This window comes from Alexandromys fortis, unplaced genomic scaffold (assembly GCF_014885135.2).
Source record: "Alexandromys fortis isolate MF-2015 unplaced genomic scaffold, M_Fortis_MF-2015_v1.1 scaffold_161, whole genome shotgun sequence".
Lineage (NCBI taxonomy): Eukaryota > Metazoa > Chordata > Mammalia > Rodentia > Cricetidae > Alexandromys > Alexandromys fortis.
Window position 1 is genome coordinate 740,355 of NW_026068073.1, and position 14,365 is coordinate 754,719.

General features: G+C 49.4%; 1 protein-coding gene across 1 annotated transcript; it reads left to right on the top strand.

Annotated features, from left to right (window-relative positions):
• Positions 1–11,192, top strand: Dhdh (dihydrodiol dehydrogenase). The gene is made up of 7 exons (XM_050121217.1): positions 1–185; positions 678–789; positions 2,041–2,204; positions 5,692–5,944; positions 7,697–7,821; positions 10,035–10,182; positions 10,371–11,192. Exons 1-7 carry the CDS (start codon positions 96–98, stop codon positions 10,475–10,477), a joined length of 999 nt encoding a protein of 332 aa, XP_049977174.1. The 5' UTR covers positions 1–95; the 3' UTR covers positions 10,478–11,192.
• The last annotated feature ends 3,173 nt before the right edge of the window (positions 11,193–14,365 follow it).

A 14,365-nucleotide genomic window follows, 5' to 3' on the forward strand; every position in this document is an offset into this window, starting at 1 on the left:
CATTGGCCCCGCCTCCAGCCTGCTATTCTTGAAAGCCGCCAGGGGCAGCTCCTCGCTGGCCGTAGATTCCAGACCTGCAGTGGAGAGCGGAGAGGATGGCGCTGCGCTGGGGCATCGTGTCAGCTGGCTTAATCGCCAGCGACTTTACGACCGTGCTGAGCTCACTGCCTCCCTCGGAGCACCAGGTGCAGCTCCCTAGGGAAACCCTGGGGCTGAGGAAGAGGGGAGCCTCGGGTCTAAGAAGGTCCCTATCCCAGGACTGAGACAGGAGGCGACCCTGAGAGGAGAAGGGAACGTTGAGGTCTTCTGACCTCAGCCGGGAGACTTTTTCACAGCGCACTCCTCCTCACCCCAGGCTCCTAACCTGAGGCGCTTGAGGGTGACGGAAGGGGAGCTTAGCTACCCAGAGAGAAGCTATTGTGCCGTCAGGGACTGGGCCTTGGCTCATGGGGACCTCACTTCCCTTTATATTTAGGGTCTTGCCATGTACCCGGGATGGTCTTGTCCCATTATGCAACTTAGGCTAGCCTGAGCACGTCTGGCTTTCCCACGCCCCACTTTCTCCTCCTCCCAAACAGGAGGCTGTCCTCTCCCTATTTCAGCCTCTCCCATTGTCTGTCTCTCATCTACTTTATCTCCTACAACGGCCCCACATCACCCTTTGAATCCCACACCAGGTGGTGGCAGTGGCTGCGAGGGACCTGAACCGGGCAAAGGAGTTTGCCCAGAAATACAACATCCCCAAGGCATATGGCTCCTACGAGGAGTTAGCAAAGGACCCAAACGTGGGTGAGTGGCCTGGATAGTGGAGGTGGAGGCAGAGCTGGGCACAGCCTCTGGCCTGTGCTGTGGCAAATGGGCGGCGGTGCAGTTCATTAATCCCAGCCCAACTGACCTCGGTGGGGTGGGCGGTGCTTTGGAAAGGCTTGGGTTCAGCTGGCTTAGGAAGCAGAGTTAGTAGGCATGCCCTGGCCAACGACCGGCTCAAACTATACCTAGATGCCAGGCTGCTGAAGCTGAGGCCAAGTTTCTCAGGAGGCTCTTGGGGATGGAATCTCACAATTTAGGTTCCTCCAAGCTGTAATCCCATCACTCTGCTGTAGATTAGGCTTGGGTCAAACTCACAGAGCTCTGCCTGCCTTGGTTTCCACTTTCATTCATTCTTTCTAGATTTATTTATTATGTATACCACGTTCTGACTGCATGCCAAAAGAGGGAATCAGATTCCATTCTGTTAGAGATGGTTGTGAGCCACCACATGGTTGCCAGAAATTGAACTCAGGACCTCTGGAAGAGCAACCAGTACTCTTAACCTCTGAGCCATCTCTCCAGCCCCGATTTCTGGTTTCTAAGTGTTGGGACTAAAGACGGGGCTCCTTATTTTGAGACAAACCTCACTATGTAGCCCAGACCCGTCTCAAATAGGTTATGTTGTTCTTTTTTAAAAAATGCTACAAGATCCCCGCGGCAGTAGGCAGCAGGTCCCAAATGGTGGTGGCGGGCCATGTGGTGGCAGGCAGCGGGCTCTAGGCGCAGCCAGTCTCAAGCAGAAATGGCTGCTGGTCCCAGAGCGGTGGCCTGAGCGGTGGTGGCAGGCAAAGTGGCGGCAGACAGTGGGCCCCAGGCAGAGACGGCTGCTGGTCCCTGAGCAGTGGCTGGTCCCAGGCAGGGAGACACATGGCAGGCAGGCAGAAGACAGAAACATGGGGAGGGGAGGGGAGGGGAGAGGGGGAAGCAGAGAAGTGGGGAGAGAGGCAGAAGCGAAGCTGCCTCTCCGAGAGGAAGATGGGAAAGAGAGAGCGAGCTCAGGCCGGAAGCTGGAGATCAGCCTGCCTCAGCGGATGGGGGAAGGAGTGGGCGTGGCTTGTCTCTTAAAGGGACCAATACCATAACAGGTTATCCTCCTACCTCAGCCTCCCAAAAGCTTGGTAGTCTCTTTTCAACTAGAGGATTAGTTGAACACACCATTTAGTCCCTGAACGTTGGCAGACAGGCCTCTTTGTGGGCAGTGCTGACCCAATCTCCTTCCTTCTGCTGCAGAGGTGGCCTACGTCGGCACCCAGCACCCCCAGCACAAAGCAGTGGTACTTCTCTGCCTGGCAGCGGGCAAGGCCGTCCTGTGCGAGAAACCCATGGGTGTGAATGCAGCCGAAGTTCGGGAGATGGTGGCAGAGGCCCGTTCTCGGGGCATCTTCCTTATGGAGGTAAGCCTGGAGGGCCCCTCTGACATCCAGACAGCCCAGCTGCCAGGACTAAACACAGTTGCCCAAGCTTGCACACAGTCAAAATGCCAAAGGATCAGAATCTCACTGAGGCCAGGATACAACTGAATCTAGCCTCTGTTGAAGGCACAAACCCAAGTTCACTGTTCCCCACTTGAAAAGAGCAATGAGGAAAAGTATTTATTCGGAAAGTAAGAAAACCAAGGAAGACAGAGGCCATTATGCTTAAGGGCTTGCTGGCGCGAGACTTACCTAAGGAGTTGTGGGGAGGTGTGGCAGGCCGACCAACAGCTCAGGAGAGGTCCACAGCGTGCAGGAGCTTCCCAGAGGCACGGACTGCTGTTATCTGCGGTCAATGCCTCTGTGAACTTGAGGAAGCCACGGATAAGAACAGTGACTCAGCCTTTGTAGATTCTCCCAGAAAAAGTTATGTGCTGGCCCTGGAGCACAAACGGTTTCTTTCTCAGGCAGAACAGGAGACAATGAAGAGATACTTTTCCAGAGAGCCATCCCCAGCACAGGGGTGGCGACCTTCAAGGCCCTGCACAGGGGAGGTGACCTTCAAGGCCCTGCAGTTCTGAACACATTTCATGGCTCCAGGCAGAGATATCACCTATTGCGAAGCTAGTGGGTGACTAAAAATTTGCCACCAAACTGTGTGACTTCCAAAATCAAAGACTTGGAAAAAAAACATTTTAGTGCTGGAGAGATAGCTCAGTGGTTAAGAGCACTGACTGCTCTTCCAGAGGACCCGGGTTCGATTCCTAGCAACCACATGGAGGGTCACAACTGTCTGTAACGTCAAGATCTGACACCCTCATACAGACACATGCAGGCAAAACACCAATGCACACAAAATAAAAGTAAATAAATTATATAAAAGAAGCTTTTTACTATTCTTTTTATTTAATATGCCAAGTGTGTACTTGGTGCTCACAGGGATTAGAAGACAGGACTCCAAAGCTACACAGAGAAACCCTATCTCAAAAAACAAAAATAACTTGGGAGGCAGAGACAGGTGGATCTCTGTGAGTACGAGGCCAGCCTAGTCTATAAGAGCTAGTCCCAGGACCAGGACAGGCACCAAAGATACAGAGAAACCTTGTTTCCAAAAAAATAAAATAAAATAATTAATTAAAAAAATTGGGGGGGGGGCTGGAGAGATGGCTCAGAGGTTAAGAGCATTGGCTGCTCTTCCAAAGGTCCTGAGTTCAATTCCCAGCAACCACACTGTGGCACACAACCATCTGTAATGGGGTCTGGTGCCCTCTTCTGGCCTGTAGGCATACACACAGAATTTTTTTGTTTTGTTTTTCGAGACAGGGTTTCTCTGTGGCTTTGGAGCCTGGAACTAGCTCTGTAGACCAGGCTGGTCTCGAACTCACAGAGATCCTCCTGCCTCTGCCTCCCGAGTGCTGGGATTAAAGGCGTGCGCAACCATCGTCCGGCTAGAATATTGTATACATAATAAATAAATAAATTTAAAAAAATGTGCAGGAGGTGGTGGCACACCCCTTTAATCCCAATATCGGGAGGCAAAGACAGGTAGATCTCTGTAAGTTTGATGTCAGCCTGGTCTACAGAGTGAGTTCCAGGACAGCCAGGGCTGTTAAACATAGAAAAACAAAAGATAAAGCAAAACAAAACAAAACAAAAGACAGTATCAGATCCCCCGGAACTGAAGGGGTTATAAGCCACCTTGTGGTGGGTAGTATACAAATCTGAGTCCTCTGCAAGAGCAACAAGTGCTCTTAACTACTGAGCCATCCCTCCAGACCCTAAAATGAGTGACTGTTTCTACAGTCAACCAAGAAGAGATCAGATGTTTGATCCCAGCACTCAGGAGGCAGAGGCAGATGGTTCTCTGTGAGTTCAAGTCCAGCCTGGTCTAGAGAAGGAGTTCCATACAGCTAGAGCTGCACAGTGACACCTTGTCTCAAAAAGCAAGAAGGAAGGAAGCCATTAAGTGATGCTGAAGAGAGGCTGGGGATGTGGCTCCGTGGACAGAGTGCTTGCCTGCATGCAGGAGGCCCTGGGGATGTGGCTCCATGGACTGAGTGCTTGCCTGCACGCAGGAGGCCTTGGGCTCCACCCTCAGCACCATGAATAGGGAATAAGGTGGTGACTCACTTCTGTCCTCTCGGCACTGGGCAGGAGGCAGAGGCAGGGGGAGTAAAAATTCAAGGCTTCCCAGCCTAGTGGTGAACACTTTTATTATTTATTTATTTTGGTTTTTTAAGACCTGGTTTCTCTGTGTAACATAACACTTTTGTTTGTTTATTTGGTTTTTTGAGCCGGGGTTTCTCTGTGTAACAGCCCTGGCTGTCTTGGAACTAGCTCTAGACCAGGCTGGCCTTGAACTCAAAGAGATCCTTCCTTTCTCTTCCTCCTGAGTGCTGGAATTAAAGGTGGGAGCCACCACTGCCCAGCCCACTTAGCACTGGGATCTTCGTGAGTTCCAAGCCAACTAGGGTTGCCAGACTGTATCTCCAAAAAATGAAGAAAGAAAAAAATGAAAGGAAGGAAAGAAAGGGGGAAGGAGGGTGGGTTTGCAGTTGGAACGGAAGAAATGGCTCAGAAGCGAGAACACTGGCTGTTCTTTTAGAGGACCAGAGTTCAGGTCTGATCAAAGGCATTGGATTGTTTGCAGTCGGGACTTGCCGCCCTCTGCTGGCCTTTGTGGACACCTGCATGAATGTGTGCCATACAGACTCACAAACTTTATTAAACAGTGCAAGGTTCCTTTAATCCCAGCACTCGGGAAGCAGAGGCAGGCGGATCTCTGTGAGTTCGAGGCCAACCTGGTCTACAGAGCTAGTTCCAGGACAGGAACCAAAAGCTAGGAAGAAACCCTGTCTCGAAAATCAAAAAAAAAAAAAAAAAAAAAAAAAGAAAAGAAAAAGAGAGAAGGGAGAGGGTTGGAGGGGGGAGGGGGAACACAGAGAAACCCCCCCTCCGGCCCCGCCCCCTTGCCTCCTGAGGGCTGGGATTAAAGGTGTGCACCACAATGCCCACCGGTACAAAGTTTTTTAAAGGGCTAGAGATGTTATCTCAGTGGCTAGACCATTTGATTTGTTCCTTAACCCAAGGCTCTGGATTCACGCCCACTCGCCCAAGGCATGGTAATTTAGCCTAGGGTGGACTTTCCCCACAGGCCAGTCTGATCCAGCTGGTTCCTCAATCGAGACTCTACTTAATGAGTTCAAAGCCAGCCTGAGCTAGGTGATACCCTATCTAAGAAAATAAACAAACATGTTTATGGGACAGAGATTAGTTAGAAAAGGTAACTGGGAAGGTGGCCGGGTGTGGAAGGTCAAGGCAGGACCTTCTGTCAGCGCCTTCGGGCTGTGGGAGGTTAGAGGTGGGTTTTGGGTTTTGGGTAGGGATTAGGATCCCTAGGAAGATGTGACTGATTACCTCCTGAGTTCTGAAGCCTCCTTCTCCCTGGGCTCCCCTCTCTGGTTTGCAGGCCATCTGGAGCCGGTTTTTTCCTGCTATGGAGGCTCTTCGGGAAGTTTTGGCCCAAGGAACTGTCGGGGACCTACGAGTGGCCCGGGCAGAATTTGGGGCAGAATTGAGCCATTTACCCCGATCCACAGACTGGAGCCAGGCCGGCGGCAGCCTGCTGGACCTAGGCATCTACTGCGTGCAGTTCCTCTCTACGGTCTTTGGTGCGCAGAAGCCCGAGAAGGTTTCAGCCGTGGGAAGGATCCATGAAACAGGTACTGCGCACCCTCGGCTAGAAGGCGGTAGGAGGCGTTCTCGCTCAGTTCTCCTGAGCCCCGCTTCCCCCCAGAAAAATCAAATTAAACAGCTGGAGGGACTTCCTTGAGGGACGCCTCTCCCAGCCACGCACTACACACAGAAAGAACTACCATTCCCAGAACTGCCAGTGGCACATGTATACTTTTAGCTGGTTGTTACCCCATGGCTTTCTGGGAAATGTAGTTCAAAGAATTAGTGCACCCTCAGAAAGGTCGGTAAGGCCCAATGTCTCCTTCAAAACCTGACTCCCAACCCCACCCTCCACACCTTTACCCTTTTACACAGGTCAGCTCTCCACTGGTCATGCACTGACACTGTCACGTGATCTGAGACTGGATTGCTCTTTTAATTTGACTGGTCAAATATTAATGATATTAATATTAATGTCATGGGAGTTGATGAAGAGATTTGTTTGTTTGTTTTGTTTATCAAGACAGGGTTTCTCTGTAGCTTTGGAGTCTATCATGGAATTCACTCTGTAGACCAGGCTGGACTCAAACTCAGAGATCTGCCTGCCTCTGCCTTCCCAAATTTGGGATTAAAGACATGGGACAACACCACCCGGCAGGATTTTTTTTAAAGGTTATTTTAATTTGTATGTATGTATGTGTGGTGTCAGCATGAACATATGCTATGTGACCTCAGAGGTCAGAAGAAGGAATTGGATTTCCTGAAACTGGAGTTTCAGGCAGCTATGAGCTGCCATATGGGTGCTGGGAACTAACCCACTTACTCTGGAAGAGCAGCAAGGTCTCCTACACACTGAGGTAAAATTCAGATGCCATACAATTGCTCGTTCAAAGTACAATATTATTAATTCTGGGCATGGTAGTTCAAGCCTGTAATCCCAGCCCTTGAAAGACAGAGGCAGGAAGAGTTCATGAGTCCAAAGCCAGCCTGGATTATACAGTGAAGCCTTGTTTGATAAAAACAAAACAGGGTGGGGGAGCTGGAGAGCTCTGGCTGTCTTTCTAGAGGTCCTGAGTTCAATTCCCAGCAATCACATGGTGGCTCACAACCATCTGTAATGAGGTCTGGTGCCCTCTTCTGGCATGGAGGTATACACGCAGACAGAACACTTCATTATGCATAATAAACAGGGAGCAGGGACCAGGTCAAACCTTGGAAGCCTCAAGGCCTGAGTTTGATCCCCGTGGAGAGAGAATTTTCTGGACTCTTCTCACTTGTACACGCATGCTGTGGCAAACTTCTAATAAATTAGACACACGGCAGTGTGTGCCTGTAATCCCGGTTCCTTAGGGAGTGGAGACAGGAGGGTCTGGGTAGGTTAGTATCCAATCCCTAAGAACTTGAACCCGAACTCCAGAAAATTCTGTCACAAACTAATAAACAAAACCCAGCAAAAGCAACAAAAATGAGACTAAAGAAAACAACAAAAACCAGGCCAAGTGTCTGGGCCAGGGGCTGGAGAGATAGCTCAGAGGTTAAAAGCGCTGGCAGTTTTTCCAGATGACCCAGAGGATCCAGGTTCAATTCCCAGCACCCACATAGTAGCTCACAACTGTCTGTAACTCCAGTGCCTGGGAATCTGACACCTTCACACAGACACACATGCAGGCCAAACATCAATGCATTTAAAATTAAAATAAATCATATTTTTTTTTTAAAAAAAGTGTCTGGGCCACGGCTGGAGCCGGTGCAGTCTGTCCTGCGCCCCTGCCCTGTGCTGACCTGCGCTTTCTTTACAGGTGTGGACGACACCGTTAGTGTGCTACTTCAGTACCCAGGAGGGGTCCACGGCAGCTTCACCTGTAGCATCACCTCCAACCTCCCCAACACAGCATACGTGATTGGCACCAAGGGCATGGCCCAGGTGAGCCACACATGTCTCGGAAGGCTGTGCAGCAGCCTTCCGGGGGGGCCTAAAGCTGAAGTAACCACTATTTACCCTGTGTCTGAGACATTCAGACTCCTCAACAGCCAAGCCAAGGGATGCGGTTTCAGCCTTAAGGCTATAGTCCCCTATTCTGAGGCCTTTGGGTTTTGGTGCCTACTTTCCCAACTCTGAACACATGCTCTGCCACCAGGTGACTCTCCAGCCCTGAGTTCTTTCCAGCTATATTTGTTACTTTCCCTAATCCTGTGACCAATGTCTGACAGAAACATTTTAAGTGAGGGAATGGTTCATTTTGGCCCAGGCTTGCCCAGCACGACCTGTCGTCAGCTCAGCACGGGGGCTGAACAGCTGTGATCTGTAGCAATGGTGGGCTTTACACACAGCTTGCTCTCCATGCCGGTGAGGAAGCCGGGAACTCAGGTGAGCACCAAGAGTGGACATAACCCTCCAGGCCCACACTCCAGCCACCTACTTCTGCTGTGAACCGTTCAGGTTCTAAACATTATGCCAGCCGGGCTTAGGACTTTCCAGTTGTCTCCAGACAATCTGTGTCTCACCAGCGGCCAGATTTTCTTGGACTCTGTGAATGCTGTTGCTAGACAGAAATCTGATTTTTTGGTCTGAAAATGTGGCTCAGTGGAAGACATGGCTAGCGTGTATGGTACCCTGCAGTTGACACCTAGCTGCCAAAGAAAGGAGATCCTGTTGGGCCTGGGGTGCAGGGGGCATCACAGTTCCAAGCCATTCTGGGCTACAGAGGGATTTCAAGGACAGTTTGGACTACTTAGCAAGACCTTCAAAAATAAAAAGGAGAGAGGTGGTGCATGCCTTTAATCCCAGCACTCAGGAGGCAGAGGCGAGACCAGCCTGGTCTACAAGAGCTAGTTCCAGGACAGGCTCCGAAGCCACAGAGAAACCCTGTCTCGAAAAACCAAAAAAAAAAAAAAAAAGGAGAAAGAATCTAGAGAGAGAGATATCTAGCTTTGCCTAGAATCCTCCAGTGAGGGCCGTGTGCACGGCTCAGCAGAGAGCACACTTTTAGCGTGCAGCTGAGTGTGTTTGATCCCTAACACGTCAATGAAAAAGATGGAAAAGGGAGAAAGAAATCATATATCCAGCAAGTCAAGCTATAGAGTAATTTCAGCCCTTTCCTGCATTTTGTAGGACTTCTACCGTCCTTCCCTCGTGTCCCAGCTACCATCCACTGGTTCCATTCTGTCTTACAGGTGGGCAGAGGACTACTTTAGCGTTCAGGTCTACTAGGTTGTAGAGACCTACTAGGTTGTAAGAAGGAAGGTTGTCAGCGCCCTGCTTTGTGTGGGTCCTTGGAAGAAAAAGTGTCATTCTAGGGAATTAGGCTTAGCAAAAGCAGGGTACTGGGAACTGACTGCTCCTTGCTCCACGAAAGCCTTTATATTGTTACAGGATATACATCTTTTCAGAGTTTCTCTGTTATGGCTGTCCTGGAACTCCCTTTGTAAGCCAGGCTGGCCTTGGATGCACAGAGATCCGCCAGCCTCTGCCTCCTCCCGAGTGCTGGAATTAAAGGTGTGCGCCACCACCACCTGGCACCACATACCCAACTCTTATCTGAAATTGTTTGAAGGAACTGTTTGTCCAAGCGGTTCTCAGCCTTGAGACTTCTTGGTTTGCCTAGTCCTCCCTTTACTAAGAAGCAAACATTTAAAGGAAAGGTAAGAATCACTGAAGGTAGTTCAAAGGCAAGGTGCTAACACTTGGGAATTCAAGCCAGAGGCAATGTCTCTGTGGGATCTCTTCTACAGAAGGGGTTGTAAGGTGGCACACACTTGTAATACCAGGCAAAAGAATCAGAAGTTCAAGGGCAACCTCAGCTTCACTGGGAGTTGGGATCCAGCCTGGGCCTCATGAGCCCTCGTCTCCAACAGTGATGATGCCATCCTGCGGTGTGGTCCTGAGCCTTCGTTACTGGACTGGAGGAGGAGCTAGTCCTCAAGTCTAAGCTGGTTTTGATTCCAGGAGACAACAGACAGGGTCTTAGTATGACAGGATCATTGCCAAGAATCAAACTCATCAACCCCAATCCCAGCAGAAGGCAAGCTTGAACCTCACAAGTCAATGGGGATAAAGCCTTAGCTCTCAGGTGCCAGAGCTCCTCTCCGGGCCCACTAGACTGAGTGGTAGCGGTAGGCATTGTTATCTTCCTCCAGATTTGCAAAACATGGTGCCCAACGGAGCTGGTAGTAAATGGTGAGCGTAAAGAGTTCCCTCCGCCTGCCCTCGGGAAAAACTACAATTTCTTAAATGGATCATGCATGAGTTATGAAGCAAATCACGTCCGTGAGTGCCTACGCAAAGGTAAGAAGTGAAGGACTACAATCAGGCTAAGCAAACAGGTAATTTGGAACTACATTTCCCAGGATGCTGAGGGACATCCACCCATTCAAATCACCTAGCCTATTCCATAACCATTTCTGGGAATTGTAGTTTTCTTGGTGTCCAGTGTGTGGGTTTTGGACGAGGCTTCCTGTGCTCTCTCCTCCCAGGTCTTAAGGAAAGTCCCGTAGTTCCTCTGGCAGAGAGTGAGCTCTTGGCTGAAATTCTTGAGGAGGTGAGGAAGGCCATTGGAGTCACCTTCCCCCAGGACAAATGATGGTGCAGCTCCTGGGTTGGACACAGCAAGCAATAATTTTTCCTACTTGGGACACTCTAGCTTGACCCTCATTGCTTTGGAGTTATTTTTGCAAAACAGTCCGAGCTTTCCCGTTGGAGAAAGCCCTTTCTGGGCTCTTGAGAGTCACCGTCCTCTTGATGTTCTTCCTGCACATTCTGGCATCACCTGTCCTCACACTCACTAGGATGTAGCTCTGGGAAGTGTGAGTTGATGCGGATGTCTTTCTGTGTGCTGTGAATATGTTTTCCTCTCATTGGTTGATAAATAAAGCTGCTTTGGCCTATGGCAAGTCAGTATAGAGCCAGGTGAGAAATCCAAGCAGAGATACAGGAGAAAAAGAGCAGAGTCAAGAGAGATGCCATCCAGCTGCCCAAGGAACAACATGTTAGCAGATCAGTAATGCCACAGCCACGTGGTGGCAATACTCAGATTAATAGAAATGGGTTAATTTAAATGTAAGAGCTAGGGGCTGGAGAGATGGCTCAGTGGTTAAGAGTACTGACTGCTCTACCAGAGGATCCGGGTTCAATTTCCAGCACCCACGTGGCAGCTTACAACTGTCTGAAGATGCAGTTGCAGAGGATCTGACACCTTCACACCAATGCAAATGAAATAAAGTTAAATAAACCATAAAAAAATAAATGTAAGAGCAAGCTAGTTATAAGCCTGAGCCATAGGCCAAACATTAATATAAGCCTCTGAGTGGTTATTTGGGAACTGGCGGGCGGGAGAGAAACTTCTGGTTATAATGATTGTTTTCTGGTCCAAGGGTATCTTGGGGATCTGGAGCCAAAGAATCCCATAGTCATGTCATGTAACAAACCTCACACAAGAGGTTTTATTGGGGAGAAACCCAGAATGGCAGCAACCCCAGAACAGAGACAGCAAGGGCTGGGCAGAGGGGCAGGCTTTTTTTTTTTTTTTTTTTGTAAAGATTTATTATGTATATAGTATTCTCAGTATTCTGTCTGCATGTATGCATGCAGGCCAGAAGAGGGCACCAGATCTCATTACAGATGGTTGTGAGCCACCATGTGGTTGCTGGGAATTGAACTCAGGACCTTTGGAAGAGCAGGCAGTGCTCTTAACCACTGAGCCATCTCTCCAGCCCCAGGGGCAGGCTTTTATAGGGTCTGTTATGCATGCACAGTGAGCCACAGAAAGTACCGAGCAGTCAGAAATATGATTAGGACATTAACCCTGGGTCATGGGGGTGGGGACAGGCCACGGGCAGGATGATTTCCACTGGCCTGTTACCTACAAAGAGAAACCCAAAATAACCTGGAAGGCATGCGGAATACCCGGTGGCTAGGATTGCCAGGTAACCCTGCTATGCTTGCTCTGACTGGTTGAGAGTGGGTGTGGCAGCAGGGTGTAATGAGGAGGCAAAAGCGGGCAGATCTCTATGAGTTTGAGACCAGCCTGGTCTACACAGCAAGTTTTAGGTCATCCAGTTCCAATGTGAGCCCCTAGAGAGGGATTGGTTGGGGGGGTTCAGGAGGCGGGGAGGGGGTACTAGGACAGAGACCCTGGAGCTGGAGAAATGACTCAGGAGTTAATAGTCCTCGTTGGTCTTGATTCAGGTCACAAAGTGGTTCACAACTGTCTTTAACCACAGTTCAAGAGAATCCGATGCCCTCTGACCTCCGTGAGCAGCCAGGCACACCGGGTACACATCCGTGTGCAGGCCTTAAGTCTCACACCCTGGGTCAAAGGGCTGAGGTGCCTATTTCACGTAGCAAAGCCGACCTGGCTGCCAGGTTCTCCCAGCATCCCTCAGACCCTACCTGTTGGTGGTAGGGCATGGCTGGCACACCCTGCCCTCTACCCTGAACCCTCCAGCCCAGGAGCTCCCCAGAAGCTCTGCCCTGTGTAATCCAGACATTTGGGTTCCTGCCATTTTGTACCTTTGCCTCCTTGGCTGTTGCGTGTCAGTTCCCTTCCCTCCTCTTCTCTCCTCATAACCGCGGTCAGTACCCTCTTGTCAATGCTGGACTTTGCCCGAAGTCTCTGCCTCTACTTACACCTTTCAGCTACAATAAACTTTCTTCTCCACCATACTTACGAGGAGTCATGTCCTTTCTTCTTTATTTTTCTTTTCATTCACAGACAAAACACTCATACATATAAAATAAAATAGATACATTTTTTAAAAATTCAGCCAGAGTGGGGTGGTGGTGGTGCACATCTTTCATCCAGCACTCAGGAGGTAGAGGCAGGTGGATCCCTGTGAGTTCAGGGCCAGTCTGGTCTACAAGAGCTAGTTCCAGAACAGGCTCCAAAGCTACAGAGAAACCTGGTCTCAAAACAAACAAAGAAGTATGGATTTAGGATACATTGTGTGACTCACTAGGCTCCCACACCAAATTTTGTTGTTGTTATTTAATTTTTTGTTTTTCTTATTGTTCTTTTAAATTTTGTTTTGTTTTGTGGGGGTCGAAGGGGCAGAGGGTGGATGTGAGGGGATGAGAGATGAGTAGAATCAGGGTGCATGATGTGAAATTCACAAAGGATCGATAAAAAGTTAAAAGAAAAAGAAACGAGAAAAAAGCCCTGGTGCTAGGAGGGCTTTTTCAACAGAGGACTAAAGCCAGTCTTGACACCTACATGAGTCTACCTTCCCCCAGGGCCCTGGCCACCCTAAGAAGGCTGATAAATTCCTCCTAGTATATTACAGAGTACGTTCTTGCCTGTTGCTACTTCATATTCTGAAGGTTTTCTTTCTCTCATTCGTTTTTTCCCTTTTCTGTTTATCTATTTATTTACTTATTTTTTGTTTTGTTTTGGTTTTGGTTTTTCAAGACAGGGTTTCTCTGTAGCTTTGGAGCCTGTCCTGGAACTAGCTCTGTAGACCAGGCTGGTCTCGAACTCACAGAGATCTGCCTGCCTCTGCCACCCGAGTGCTGGGATTAAAGGCGTGCGCCACCATAGCCCGCCTTATTTACTTATTTTTTGTTCATTTGTTTTTATTTGAGAAAGGGTTTCTCTGTGCAGCCCTGGCTATCCTGGAACCCTGGTTTGAGACCAGGGTGCCCAGTGCTGGGATTAAAGGGATGCTCCACCACTGCCTGGCCCTTCTTTCCTCTTGAGACAAAGTCTGTTTTGGCCATGCAGGCTGATTTGAGATTCAAAGCAATTCTACTTAGGGCTTCCACGTTTTGGGATTACAGGGATGGGGGCATACTAGGGTCTGTCCCATCCCTTTCCTTTCTCTGTTTGTTTTGAGGGAGGATCTCACTACTGAGCTTTAACTGGCCTGCCACTCCCTAAGTAGACCAGAGAGATCTCAAATTCAGAGAGCTCTGCTTGCCTCTGGGTCTGGAAGCTGGCATTAAAGACGTAGTAGACCAGACTGATCTACAGTTCATGGAGGTCTACTTGCCTCTGGGTCTGGAAGCTGGTATTAAAGACGTAGTAGCCTCTGGGCACTGCCTGATTTTGATTTTTCAATTCTTAGTAATGCAGCCTGGACTCAAACTGCACAGTCCAGGCTTGCCTCAAATTCTTTGGCAATCTTCCAACTTCACTGTCTTCAGGGCTGACCTCGCCCCTGTTGGCTATCACCCTGATCTGGTTTTGTTTGTTAATTTTCTCCAGATGGGGGTCTGGTTACAGTACTGGCTGGCTTTGAGCTTGAGGCGATACTCCCTTCTGCCTCCCAGTGCTGGGAGACAAAGTGATTATGCCTAGTCTCGGATTTTGTTTTTGAGACGAGGCTTTGTTGCTTATCCTAGGCAGGCTTTGAACTCGAGGTAATCTTACTTCAGCCTCTCTAGTGGCGTAGCTCTCTGCCACAAAGCTATGGCAAAAGGAATAATGGGTACTGGTCTGGCTTCAGGGAGAATCGCGCATGCAGACCCGGTACTG